This window comes from Pygocentrus nattereri, chromosome 27 (genome assembly GCF_015220715.1).
Source record: "Pygocentrus nattereri isolate fPygNat1 chromosome 27, fPygNat1.pri, whole genome shotgun sequence".
Taxonomy (NCBI): domain Eukaryota; kingdom Metazoa; phylum Chordata; class Actinopteri; order Characiformes; family Serrasalmidae; genus Pygocentrus; species Pygocentrus nattereri.
Genome location: NC_051237.1, coordinates 21,066,572 through 21,080,913, shown reverse-complemented (window position 1 = coordinate 21,080,913; position 14,342 = coordinate 21,066,572). Strand labels below are relative to the sequence as shown.

Genomic DNA, 14,342 nt, shown 5'->3' with positions numbered 1-14,342 from the left:
AAAACCCTGAAATAGCTGTAGAATCTTTACATCGTATAAACGTTCTGTAAACCTTCAGCAGGTTCTTCACATTCACAAACGTTTTTCAAACATGGTTCTTTAGGAAACCAAAAACCATTCTTCCACAGCATCACACAGGGAACCCTTTGTGGAACCATTTTTTTAAAGAGTTGAATAAAACAAATCCAGTTTGACCTCAGATGTGTTCTTACAATTCAAAGCGCTGAAAAGGGGGTCTTTGGGGTCGATGCTGTACAAGAACCACATTTGGTTTCCTAAGGAACTTTTCAGTGTATGTCTTTTCTTTTCATTTTGGAAAACTACATGAACAAAGTTAAAAGACACTCCATACCATGTAAAGGTTCCTTACCAATTAAAGGTGTTTTCAAGAACCGAACCTTGACGTCTAAGAGTGACTGTTTCAAAGGAAGTCTTTCAAAACTCCTCCTTCACACCTGCTGTTCTGCAAGTCACTCTGTGTAAGCCTTTCTCAGAAGAACCAAAAATTTCCACGAGGATTATTCATTGCCACGACTACTGTGGGAATGAATAACGTCAATTTGTAGTTAGCACTGCAACTCAATGTCATGTGACAGGATGAGCTCCAGCTAATTGGTCCAAAGTGGTTCCAAGGAAAGGAGACAAGATCAAGCGAGTAAAAAATGCTAAGTTCTGCTGGGCGAGAGAGAAAGAAACAGGCAGACAGTGGATGAATGAGGGTTCTCGTTTGTCCCCTTCGCTTCCCATTGCTATTTTTTGTTCTTCCCACCATGTTCGTTCCTCTGTTGTCCTCTGGGGGGCGCTCACTTGTAGAGCAGCTGCAGACGGCTGGTGTGGCAGTTGTTGCGGCCGATCTTGCCGTCGGGCTGATAGAGGTTGGATGAGTTGGAGAAGGAGGGAGGCAGTGAGTGGTTATCAGAGGCGGGGAGAGGATAACCCGGTGGGGGCAGGAGTGACTTGGGGTCCGGATGTGCAGTGGGGAGCGGAGGGGAGCTGTGGTTGAGGTTGGAGGAGGACGGGCGTCTCCGTGACCGGAGGGCCTGCCGTTCTGAAAGCTGGTTCCTCAGCTCAGAGACACGCTCCTCTTTCTGTTACAGAGAGAGAGAAAAGAACTTTTATTCTGAAGTAATTCAATAACTAGTATAAAGCTAATGGTAATGAAAGTGTAGACCTACAGGCTTGTAGAGCTGAAGGGATTAACTACAATTTCCACTGCACTCCAAATGGCTTTTGGCTTGAAATGGTGGTTCTGAGAGAAACCTTATAACCCTTAAAATCTCAGCCTTATTACATACTAAGGCTTATTACTCAGCAACTACAGGGATTTCAATGCAAACTGGTTGAGCTATTCTTAGGTTACAGAAATACGTAATAAAACTTGGGGCCCTGGCCATGTAATGGGTTAACTGGTATATAAAACCTATACAATATTTGGCGGTTCTTTAAACTTTAAAAGGGTTTTTCATACTTGCATATCCCTGATCTCAGAACAAAACCTCGTATCTCCATCTTTCAGTTTTTGAAATAATTTGAAATTGCCTGTTGCCCTTTACATCGTGAGGAAATTTCTTTACGAGCTGACCAAAAGAAACAGCCCAAAATGATGTGGAAAAAAGTCTGGTTCCACTGACTTACATTAAAAGTAAAGTAGGTTTTTCCTTCTCCTGTAAAGTTATTATTTTGGAGATACGAGGTTTGGTTTGACACTAGAAGTCAATAATTCACCCAAACCTTCTATGGTAAATACATCCCTAACACTTCTTTCAACCCACTCAAACCACACCTAGGTCTTTATTAAAGCCATATAGGCTTATTTATGTGGTTTAGAGCACAGTATAGCTTACTGTGAACTATGGAAATGAAAACCACCATAACCTCACCGCTCACAAAAACGTGGCGCCAAATTCTGCTTTACCTCCATTCGCACATATGTCACACAGGCATACAGGTTATGTTTGCTGTTTCTGAAATAACTGTTAATTTATAAGCAGATAACATATGCCTGCATGGCATCCGTGCAAATGAATGGGGAATCTGATTATGGAATTATGATTTTCTAAATATGGAATTTGATGCCACAACTGTGTTAAATAGCTTACCGCAGTGTTCAGCTACACAACTAAGTTTTTTCATTTGTATAGTTCATAGTAGGTCCTATTGGGCTCTAAACCACACCAACAAATCCGCCTGACCTTAATGAATGGATGGATGTGGTTTGAATGGGTTGAAATAAGTTTTCAGGATGTATTTTTACAGAAAAGATTTGGGTGACTATTGAGATCTAGTGCTCGTTAGCAAAGTTAGCCACGTCGCTCCTATTTAAAACTAAAGAACCAACATTTGCACACAAAACACGTCTTGGCTGATGAACTGCATTTGGGCGACGTGGGAAATCGTGTAATTTTTTTCATTTTGCCAAACCATTCCTTTAAACAGATTTCTGTGCCAGTGCCAGTTTGGCATGTTAAAGATCAAATAACGTTATTCATATCTTAACTTTGGAAAATAATAAGGGCTGGAAATTTGCGAGTTTGTTTCATGTGTTCACTTCGCCCACACAGTGTGAGTTTTCGATTTCAGTGTGAGTTTCGAGTCTAGCTAATCAGAAATCGGCTAAAAATACTCGACTCTTCTTTCTCTTCAAACGCGAAAAGAAACAGAGACTAACGGTTCGCAGCAGTTCACACTGACCTTCAGCACAACTTCCTACCACAAAGACTTAAGGAGTTCTGCAAAACGACTGACTCTAGACTTCTAAAGGTTAAGTATCCCACACAGCGGCAGGGCAAAACTGTGGTGCAGTCCGCAGAGACACCGCACCTCCTGGATGATCTTCTGTAGCTCTTTGTTTTCTCGCTCCAGCTGGCGGGATTTCTCTTCGTCATTGTTGTTAGTGGAGGAGCCGGTCTTCATGGTCTCCTGTTGGTCAGACTGCCACTCCCCACGCGTGATCAGCCTCCGCATCTACAGTACCACATAAAAGCAGCAGATAGTGAAGTCAGACAGTGATAAAAACTGACTGACCGCTTTATTAGAAACCCCACCCGAGCAGCTCTGCCTTGCAGGTGTACAGATAGAGACTGTAACTCATCTGCTGATGCACTGCTTGTATTATTCATCCTCTAGTCCTTCATCAGTGGTCAGTTTCTGACCACAGAGCTGCCCTTGACTGGATATTTTGGGTGTTGGTCCACTCTCAACCTAGCAGTGACACTAACGACCACATTGCTACCACGTTAGTGTGACTGCTGTGCTGAGAATGATCTACCACCCAATACATAACTGAACAACAGTGGCCATGTAGTCACAAACTGACCGATGATAAATATGGGAGAGGGTCAATAAACTGTGCAGCAATAGACAGGCTACCGTCTGTACACCTACACTACAATTCACTATTTTCACTAATATAAGCCCAATTTTATATATGATACATGTATTAAATTATACTACTATGATGCTACTAATCTATAGGTTTTAAAGATTTATACGATTTTAAAATCTGTAAAAATAACGAAATGTATTTTGATGAGTAATAACTAATTAAGAAAGCTGTACAGCATATGGAATGATCTTATAATAAAATTAATATCCAACATGCTTCATATTGTAAAATAAAATCAAATGTCTTTTCTCACTGATTTTGTGACAAGAAGTAAATAGATAAATGCAAAAAGTGTATTATTATTTATTAAATAATGAAATTGTATGTTTTACCATGTTATCATTTTTATTGTTCTCTAAATTTGGGGGCAAAAAAATCTGGTTTACATTTTGGTGCCTAGTTTACATTTCAGTCTACAGTGTATAAATTCTTATTAGAATAACAGCTATTTATTGGTGATTCCAAACTTTTGACCTGCAGTGCACGTAGTGGACCTACAAGGTAGGTGGCGCTCATAGCCAGCAAGTAGAAGTGGATGCTTGTTCTAGGTTTTATTACAGAAATGCAACATAAAATAAACTCTATTTTATCTAAAACACAGTCCGATAGAATGACACTGCTTCAGTACAGTATAGTTTAAAGGCTGGGATGAAAACAGATCAGGGGCCTTATTACAGAAACACCTTAACTCTGAAACCTTATCTTATCTGCTTAGACACCATGAAAATGTTGCACATTATACAGTTAGCTACGGCCCTGCAAGCTGATTGGTTGAGAGGGGTTCTAACCGTGCTTTTACTTCACCATAACATCACGAACACTGTATCACAGCCATTTGAACGTTTTTACTTCTTATTTTGCCACAAACAGAAAATGGACAGATAATTTCTGGCTGATTCCAGGTTGTTTAGCTGTTGTTCTGTCACGGCTGCTGACTGAAAAGCTGCTCAGTGGTGACGACAGTCTGGGAATTTAGTGTAAGGAGCTGGAGAATGAACTGCCAGATGTGCAGTGAATGGATGGAGCTTGTTACTCTGGCGTAGCAACAAGCTGCTTGTTAAGGAACTATAATTTGGTGGAAGGAATTGAATGACCCGATTTATTACTTTATTAATTTATTTATTGAACTGCTGTATACAAGCAATAGAACACTCAAGGTTGTGTGTTATCGAAATGACATCATGGTTGTAATGATCTACGGCACGAGCTGAAGGCTCTGACAAGGTGGACTATCTACAAGGTGGACTGACAAGGTAGGAGTGTCTAATAGAGTGGACAGTGAGTGGACACAGTGCTTAAAAACTCCAGCAGCACTGCTGTGTCTGATCCACTCATAGCAGCACAACAAACACTAACATACCACCACCACGTCAGTGTTACTGCAGTGCTGAGAATGATCCACCACCCAAATAGCACCTGCTCTGTGAGGTTTCACAGGGGTCCTGACCACTGAAGAACAGGGTAAAAGGGAGTAACAAAGTATCAGAGAAACAGATGGACTACAGTCTGTAACTGTAGAACTACAGAGTGCAGCTATACAGAAAGTGGAGCTGATAAAATGGGCAGTGAGAAACAAGGAGGTGGTCATAATGTTATGGCTGATCGGTGTATTTCCACAGCGGGGGTCACCAAATCCCCAAAACCTTCTGACAATAGTTTCGTCTTTTAAAACTACTGAAATGAGCCAATTAGAATGAAAGCACTTAAGATGGGCATCTAAAAATAGATAGGCTCTTAGACTGAAACATCTCAGTCTCTCAACCACCACAAGAAGAGCTTCAGAGCTAACAACATCACATAGATAGATTTGTTACAGGATTGATTCAAATTCTCTTTTCTCTATGAAATCCAGTCCAGCTAGTCCAACCATCGATACTGACATGCCGTCTATTGGCAAAAGAAAAACGTTGTAATAATATCTGTTAACGTAACTTAAAAAAAGGGATGTTGAACCATTTCTAATGGTCCATTCAATGTTCACACAATTTAAAGGGCACGCGGTATTCTTAAGCAATTTTCTCCAGACAGCTGTTATGTTCTGCCCTCTGTATCATGTGTGTCAGGCTCCAGTCCTCACAGGCCAAACCACTGCAGACTGCCTCAATAAACAACCTGATTCAGCTGATTAGCAAGGCCTTCATGAACTGAATTCAGAGCGTAAATGAAGTTAAATGCTAATCTCCGCAGTGCTTTGGCCCAGAAGATTCCCAGTTTGACACGCCTGCTCTAGATAACCGGAGTTGACAGACAGTCTCTGCACAGGAGATCCTCGTCTGAGTGAATGACCCTCCTTTTTTTTTTTACCTTAGGGACGAAGAGCACGACCAGAGTGATGTATACAGAGAAGACGATGGCCAGAGAGGCGAAGGCGAAGGAAGCGTCCTGCTTCGAGGACAGGATCATGGTGACAGGCGCAGTAATCATGCACAGCACCTGAGAAAAGAGAGAGAGAACGAGAGGGAGATACATACAGAGGAGAAAAGTGGAACAGAAGAAAAGAGGAAGAGAGAGGCATGAATCAATAAATATCGACCGACATCCAGTCATCTTTCTCGAAACCAGCAAAATCTCATCCAGGCTGGCAAGATGCGAGAAAAAAAAACAGGCCGACATCAACAGGAGGCGATATTTTCAAGACTGGATCATTAGTTATTTGGACAGGACACAAGGTGCAGGACAGCATCGCTAAATCAACAGGCTTTACTGCAGAGGCTATCAGCCGCCCAGCCACCAGAATGCGCCCGGCCAAATCTGTATCAGGCCCCAGCGCTTCGAGCCATAAAGAGATAACTAAATCTGGATCTAAATCTCATAACTGCGCCTGCATCAGCGCTTCTGGCACCCGCAAGCAGCCTAGAAAAGCTGAGCGGGGTTTATAACGCCACCCTGCCAGAGCCTGAGCCAACAACTGCTTCACCTCACCTCATTTCAGAAACTTTGCACTTCTGCTTGTTATATCTAGAGCCTGATAAGGACCTCCCCAACTTAATTGACCCTAAAGTTTAATTAATCTTTAATTAATCTTATCTGTCCCTGTGGCCTGGTTCCAGGCAGAACAGGTAGGCACAATTTTTTTATCATTTCTCTTGTAGCTGCAGCTCCAAAAAAAGAAAACACCAGAGTTTCCATGATTTAAAATGTGTACATCATTTACACATGAATCATATTTCATCAGTTACGGCTCAGGGTAAGAACACTGAAAGACAAGACTGTTTTTGATGTAATATCCAGTACGCTCTTAATAAAAAGGGTCTATATCACACTTAGATGGTCCTTCAAGGGTTCCTTAATAAAGAAAACGGATCTATATAGAAAAAGGGTTTTATATAGCACCAAAAAGGGTTCTTCTGCTGTTACAGGCTTGATATTGTCACAACAGCAGAACCCTTTTTGGTGCTACATAGACCCTTTTTGAAAAGGGTTCTATACAGAGCCTTTCTACAACACATTCTCCATCAATCTGAAGAACCATTTAAGCATTCAAGGAGTTCTTTGAGTGTTCATGGTTCTATGTGGAACCGTTTACCTTACTAAAGAACCCTTAATGAATCATCTTTTTAATGAATGTAGCACTAAAAAAAGGTCTGTTGACTCATGACAATAGTGGAACCTACTTTGGTGCTAGAGAGAGAGCTAATTTTAAAAGGATTCTTAAAAAAACACATAACATTGTTTTTTTCAACGTTATTAATAACCATTTTTCCACTAAATCAACCATTTATGCTTACATATGGTTCTATGAGTGCTCATAGTTCTATATACAGCACTGCCTTCACTAAAGAACTCTTGAAGAACCATTTTTTAACTTTACTTTCCAGTCAAAACTGTCAAGTTATAGATTTTTCAGGAGATATTTCTGACACATAATTAGGAAATATTTCTGAGGCAATTTTAAGATATTCCACTTGCCTAAGGGGAAAGTCAGAAGAAAATGGGTGGAAAAAACGGGAGTTTCCAAAACTCCAAAAAGTTAAAAAATGCAGATAATTCAACCAACTTCTAACACTGTACTTGAGGCTTCTGTGCAACTGTCTGTTTTCTGCTTTTTCTGTGATGTTAAAGAAATGAAAAACTTGTACTTTTGGCTGTTTGACTGTAATTAAACAAATGGTGGCCCAAAAAATACATCTGGTAATACATGGCAGATTGTGGCAGAAATATCAGAGTCATTTATTTAACAGGAAAAGCTGAGGGTGAGCACACAACAGGGGAGAAGGAGAAATCAATCTCAAAGCAAAGAAAAAGGAAGAAAATGCAAATGTCCTCCAATGCTGATATGCAGTACCATCGCCCCCCCATCCCCCACTAGTCCCACTCAACTTAAGCTCAAACTGGGTTCAATGCATAATGGATAATCCCCCCAAGACGAGGCAGAATTTGACAATGCGAATGAGACGAGAGCGGGATATTCTGGCTGAAGGCACTTCTTAACTGAAAGGCTGTTGCGGAATTATTGATAAAACCTATGCATATCAGCCCACTCATAAAACTGATGTAGACTAGTTGAGAGAGACTAAAGAAGTCATGGGTCTGATCGTAGCTGTAGGTCTTGCTCTTCAGAAGTGAGGAAAGTAGTTAAGGAAGCTTATTCACCTATTAATATGCTGCATGCTAAACAACAGACTTGTATCAGTTACTATTGAGTTCTTAGATGATCTCAAATGGACGTGTTCATGTGGCTTCTGCCACTGTATAACATACTGTTATCTGTAACAATGGACAGAAGTACTCGACCCAACAGGCATACAGTTTGCAAAATGCTAACTGCTGGTGTATCAGTAGTGGCTAACCTCTGGCAAACAGATGGAACAATGGACAACTACAGTTGCAAAAGTCAGAGGCCGCCCTTCATTTAACTCCAGCCAAATTAATTTCCAGTCAAAATAGCCAATAAATACAAGTTATTCATTCATAAGTTCAACATTACAGAGAAACTCTGACTCCTAACAACCACCTGGAAGACCTGGGAGACACCAAAACTGCCCCCATCAGATAAATAGCACTTAAAGCTTTCATCTTTGAGAGAGAGGATAAAACCTCAGATCTGAAAACATCCACAGGTGTTTCAGTCCATCCTTCCACTGTGAGGAGACGACTCAGTGCCATGGGTCTGAAAGGATGTGTAGCTGATCAAGAAGAACCTCACTGAGAAAACGACACAGACACATCAAACAAAGAAGGTGAACAATGGATTGACCACCCCAGAGTCCAGACCCATCCAGGTTATTTGGATGGTGGCAAGCAGAAAACACTACCAACTTCTAAGACTGAACTTCTAAGGTAAATTATGCATTAGTCACTATTACATTTCATGTGAGCTGTACTACATATGCTAACACCTTCTGTATATCAAAGGCTTTATGATGTTATTTTTTTTGTCTTTTTGTTAAATGTCTGATATGTTAAGTGGTTGGGATAGTGTAGTGGTTAACACCTCTGCCTTCCACACTGTAGACTGGGGTTCAATCACCACCTGGGCAAACACCCTACACTACAACAATAAGAGTCCTAGGGCAAGACTCCTAACACCGCCTTGGCCTACCTGTGTGAAATGATCAAATTGTAAGTCGCTCTGGATCAGAGCGTCAGCCAAAATGCCATAAATGTTAAAGCCACTGACAGACAGCAGAACTTCAGTTCTTCAGTGTGACATTCCATTATATCTATAACTATTCACTATGCCCAGTGCATTTTGATTGGTCATGGTGATGCCCTTAAATTAAGTCAGCAGCTAATCCTGGGTGGAGCTGGGCATCGCCCAAAAGCTCTTCTTAGAAATCAAAAGAAAGTGGTTCTATTTTACTAGGCTCAAATTACACATTCTGCCTCCTCATATCTCTAGATGCATTTCCATTCAAATTGTCAGATTTAAAAAGTGAGATGTTTCTGAGACACTGAGGTTTTGCAAAACCATTTTGTGCTTCTAGTGCCATTATGCTCACAGCAACGGAAAACTGCATGACCAGTATACACTGATCACGCATAACATTATGTCCTTGTTTCTACACTCATTGTCCATTTTATCAGCTCCACTTACTGTATAGCTGCACTTTGTACAGTTTCTACTTTCTACAGTTACAGACTGTAGTCCATCTGTTTCTCTGATACTTTGTTAGCTCCCTTTAACCCTGTTCCTCAGTGGTCAGGACCCCCATGGACCCTCACAGAGCAGGTGCTATTTGGGTGATGGATCATTTTCAGCACTGCAGTAACACTGATGTGGTGGTGGTGTTGTAGTGTCTGTCGTGCTGGTCTGAGCGGATCAGACACAGCAGTGCTGCTGGAGTTTTTAAACACCTCAGTATTTCTGCTGGACTGAGAGTAGTCCACCAACCAAAAATATCCAGCCAACAACGTCCTGTGGGCAGCGTCCTGTGAGCACTGATGAAGGTCTAGAGGATGACCAACACAAACCGTGCAGTAGCAGATGAGCTATCATCTCTGACTTTACATCTACAAGGTGGACCGGCAAGGTAGGAGTGTCTAATAGAGTGGACAGTGAGTGGACACAGTGTTTAAAAACTCCAGCAGCACTGCTGTGTCTGATCTACTTGCTGGTAGCACAACACACACTAACACACCACCACCACGTCAGTGTTACTGCAGTGCTGAGAATGATCCATGACCTACACACATACGTACTTGCTCTGTGATGGTCCATGGGGGTCCTGACTACTGAAGAACAGGGTAAAAGGGGGCTAACAAAGTATCAGAGAAACAGATGGACTACAGTCTGTAACTGTGGAACTACAAAGTGCAGCTATACAGTAAGTGGAGCTGATAAAATGGACAATGAGCGTAAAAACAAGGAGGTGGTTATAATGTTATGCCTGATCGGTGTAAAAGGCCATACTCATTAGCAGGTTTGAAACTGTTTCTTTTGGGGGGGAATGTCCATTTCATGAAGGGGAGGCAGTAAATAATTAAATGTGGATAAATAATTAAAAACCTTTGGAGCCTTGCTGGTGACATCCCATATAAATAAATGAATAAATAATGCGTAATGATGTTTAAGGTGTGAAAACATGTCTTGTCTTAGTAAGATGTGGGAACGAGATCATGCCTTATTAAGCTGTGGTATAGGCTCAACTTTCTCATTCCCACGTCATGGCCATGCATTAGGATCTTGTCCCCATGCCTTACTGAGTTATATTTTAATTTTTATGGAATGTCACCAGCAGGGCTCCGTAAAAAGACAAGTAAACATTCCAAATTTCAAAAGCTGTGTAAATGATCGTTTACGTGCCCTTCACTGTTGGCGGCCACAACTTCATTCATCTCGTAACTCGTCGCAAAACTAAAGAAGCAAACTCTATAAGCATGTCTGGGTTGACTGCCTTCATTTGAGGTGAAGAGAAAATCTTTTTTAAAACAGGGGCATTAAAATCTAAATATTCTGATCAAGCAAGTCAAGAACTTATTGGACTGCTCCTCTCAGGCTAAGTGGACATATCGTTCGTTTCGCAGGTCAGCCAGACCATCTCACAGGTGGAAGGAAGCCCAGTCAGCCCTAACACAACGAGAAAAGCAGATGAGAAGTATCTTCTTTGAGGATTACTGGAGATAAATCTGCACTGGCATCTTCGTTTGAGATGTGTCAAAGTCCTGCAGAGCTCCAGCAGGAACGGGGAGGAATGAGCGTGGAGTTTGAGAGAAGAGAGCTGGGGGTTAAGGGGAGCTCAGGCATGTGACTTTATTTTGGATGATGAGCGGAGAGGTTCTCTGCTCTTCAGGCAGGACAGAAATGGCAGAATCAGACACTCAGCCGCTGCCAAACCATCCGCCACTGAAAGAGCTTCCGGCGTCTTCTGCCTGCTCGCGACTGCGGCGTGACACACAAGGGTCCAGACGAGGCCAGATTGCACTCTGTGTTGGAGGAGATAGCAGCCGAGCTGGAATTGCTTCACTGTACAATCAGAGAACTAAAGAACATCTCCCACTGCTGGGTATTTAACTCATTCAGACCTTTACTAAAGGGCCTAAATACTTAGAAAAGTAGTTCTTCAGGGGTTCTTCAGTAAAGGAAATGGTTCTATATAGAACCATGAACACTCAAAGAACCCTATGCATGATTAAAGGGTTCTTTGCATCGTGAAATGGTTCTTCACAGTGATAAAGAGCGTGTTTTCTATACAGAAACCTTCTGAAAAGGGTTCTGTATAGCACCAAAAAGGGTTCTGCTATTGTTACAGGCTTGGAATTGTAACTACTGAAGACAGCTTTTGGGTGGTATCTAGAGCCCTTTTTAAGAAAATTCTATATACAGCACATCTCCATCACTCTGAAGAATGACTTAAGATGCAAAGAACCCTTATTCATGCAAAGGGTTCTTTGAGTGTTCATGGTTTGATATAAAACCAGGGGCTGGATTCACGAAAGTGTCTTAAGAAAGAAAATCTTCTTAAAGAAGATTAAAGAAGTGTTTTCTCTTTTTCATTCTTGGGAAGAAAGTTATGAGAAATCGCTATCTTCAAATAAATTCTTAAGAACTTTTTTTTCTTTTCTTAACTCCTTTTTTTAAGAATAACTGTAGGAACAAGTCTTGTTCAAGGTATTCTTGAAAATATTATGTTCTCAAATGTTTTCTTAACTTTACAGCAGCCTTACTCGCGACTTCGGCTGTGAGAGGTCACAAGATAACCATCTATATTCATCATAAACGCTGCCTCTGCTGCTCCTGCCCATTCTCCTCTGTCACCTCACAATTACTGAAGTTTCCAAGGAGGAATTTTTCCTGTTGGCTATTTTTTCTTCCATTTGCTCCTCTGAGCAGATTAACCTAAATAATAGACATAAGAGTAAATACAATTTCAAACTGTTTCTTGTGTTGTTTATGGTACGAGGTAAAACACAACGTAGCCAACATAAGAAAACAATGAAGATTTTCTTAGTAAAATCATAAGAAAATAATTAAGATTAATTAAGTTAATTAATAATTAACAGAAGAAATCTTTTGGCTGCTATCTAGAACTCTTAATATATTTATTAGGTACCTGTTCAATCGCTTGTTAACACAAATAGCTAATCAGCCAATCACATGGATGCAACTCAATGCATTTAGGCATGTAGAGGTGGTCAAGACAACTTGCTGAAGTGCAGACCGAGCATCAGAATGGAGAACAAAGGGGATTTAAGTGACTTTGAACATGGCGTGGTTGTTGGTGACATCACTCGGAAAAAAATTTAATTATCTTAAAAAGTGGGCTTAATAAATATTCTTTTTATTGGGTAGGCATGTTATCAGTCTGGGTAGGAAAAAAAAGGCCAGTCAGAGGCCTTAATTAAACTGCCACAGCCATCCCAGGCTGGGACATCACATGTCAGAGAGACCTTTCTATCAAGTGAAAACTGACCATTTGAACATACATTTCAAAAAAGAAAGCTCATCTACTAACTGCACACATCTGCAATATGAATATGGCACAGACCAATCTCACAATAACACTTAACAACTGATATATTGCACAGTCCTGCTATGCAGCCAAACCAGCATATAAAGGTACAGAAAGACAGACAGTGGACTCACCGCAACGTTGTAAATGGCCATTCCCACAGCTCGATGGTCATTTATCTTTTCAGTGGACACAGATTTTGTCTCATAGGCCAAGAAGATACCAAGAAGCAGCAGCAAGCCCTTGTAGCCGTAGACCACCCCTAAGACAGAGAGGACACAACAAGATCACATACACAAAACAAGCCCAGAGTGTTTTGCTTGTTTTGTAAGGCCACAGTAATTGCAGCGTTTTATTCATTCCAACTGTCTGGCTATCTGGAAAATGACTAAAACATAAATCAAAATCTAGGCCTACTTGGCGCAGAGGACTCGCTGGAAAAAAAACACTTACAAAACATTTGCAAATACTCGACCTGGAGGTCAAATCCTGACATGATATCAGATGCCTGCGGACTGGTGCCACTGTTTAAAGTGCATTCATAAACGCAGGCGCACATCCTTGGATACAGGATGAAATCAAAGGCACACGGTGCTCCTCGGGGTAATACAGGCCAGCGAACTACTCTTCTCAAGGACGCTGCCACGAGGAAGCTTTGCGGGCGTATTTTAATGACTCTTCCTAACCGGGGAACCAGGGCTGGTTTAATTTGTTTCATTAAAGGTGTAATTAATTTGCTTAATTAGGTAAATACTTATGTGAAGTAAAAAACATGGGGAACAGAGCAGAAGGTCACAAAAAGAGGCAGAGATGCCATCGGGGATAGCAGGATTAAAATTCCCCACCTCCATACACGCAGGCAAACCAAAACAAGCACATCAGTACCGGTCAAAAGTATGGACATACCGGCTCGTAGATGGGTTTTTGAATATATTACTATTTCCTACTATGAAATAACACAGATCAAATTATGCAGTGACAAGAAAACGTAAAAATAAATAAATAAACTGTTAAACAAATCAAAGCTGTCTTGCTTCTTCAAAGCCCCCCCCCCTCCTTTGCAGCTTTGCCCACTCTTGGCAGTCTGTCAAGCAGCCACCTGGGAACCCAGTTTGACACTCCTTTAGATCAAAAGCTTTTAAGCTCAGAAGCTTTTTATTCGGCTTTTAATCTCAGTGACTGCACTGTATTATCTTTTAACTATTGTGAAACTACTCTGCAATTAACCAGCTGTAAAAGTGCAAAACTGAAGTGGGGGTCCACATACAGACCACTGAATCATCATCATCATCATCATCATCATGACCTCCATGGACAATCCACACCACATCCACACCTCACTCCGATTTTACTGCAACTTCTACCAAATCTATACCTGCACATATAGATCATCACATATGGCATCTTGTACATCTTCTATCCATATCTTGTATAATCTAGAATATATATATATATATATATATATATATATATATATATATATATATATATATTCTATTGCAGAGGATACCATGCATCTCATTTTATCTACTTCACTCCCACATTGCTATGTATGGAAAGGTGTG

At 41.0% G+C, this 14,342-nt stretch overlaps 1 protein-coding gene across 4 annotated transcripts in view; it reads right to left on the bottom strand.

The window, feature by feature from the left end:
* Positions 1–310: 310 nt before the first annotated feature.
* Positions 311–14,342, bottom strand: part of gabbr1b (gamma-aminobutyric acid (GABA) B receptor, 1b) — a 223,113-nt gene continuing 209,081 nt past the window's right edge. For 3 of the 4 annotated variants that reach the window (XM_037535400.1, XM_037535402.1, XM_017711387.2), the window contains 4 exons: positions 12,912–13,039; positions 5,690–5,818; positions 2,821–2,964; positions 804–1,088 (listed from right to left, as the gene is read on the bottom strand). In XM_037535400.1, the coding sequence (XP_037391297.1) occupies positions 804–1,088; positions 2,821–2,964; positions 5,690–5,818; positions 12,912–13,039 (686 nt within the window). Of the gene's footprint in view, positions 1,089–2,820; positions 2,965–5,689; positions 5,819–12,911; positions 13,040–14,342 lie in introns of all 4 variants that reach the window. The other variant, XM_037535401.1, reaches the window with a different exon arrangement.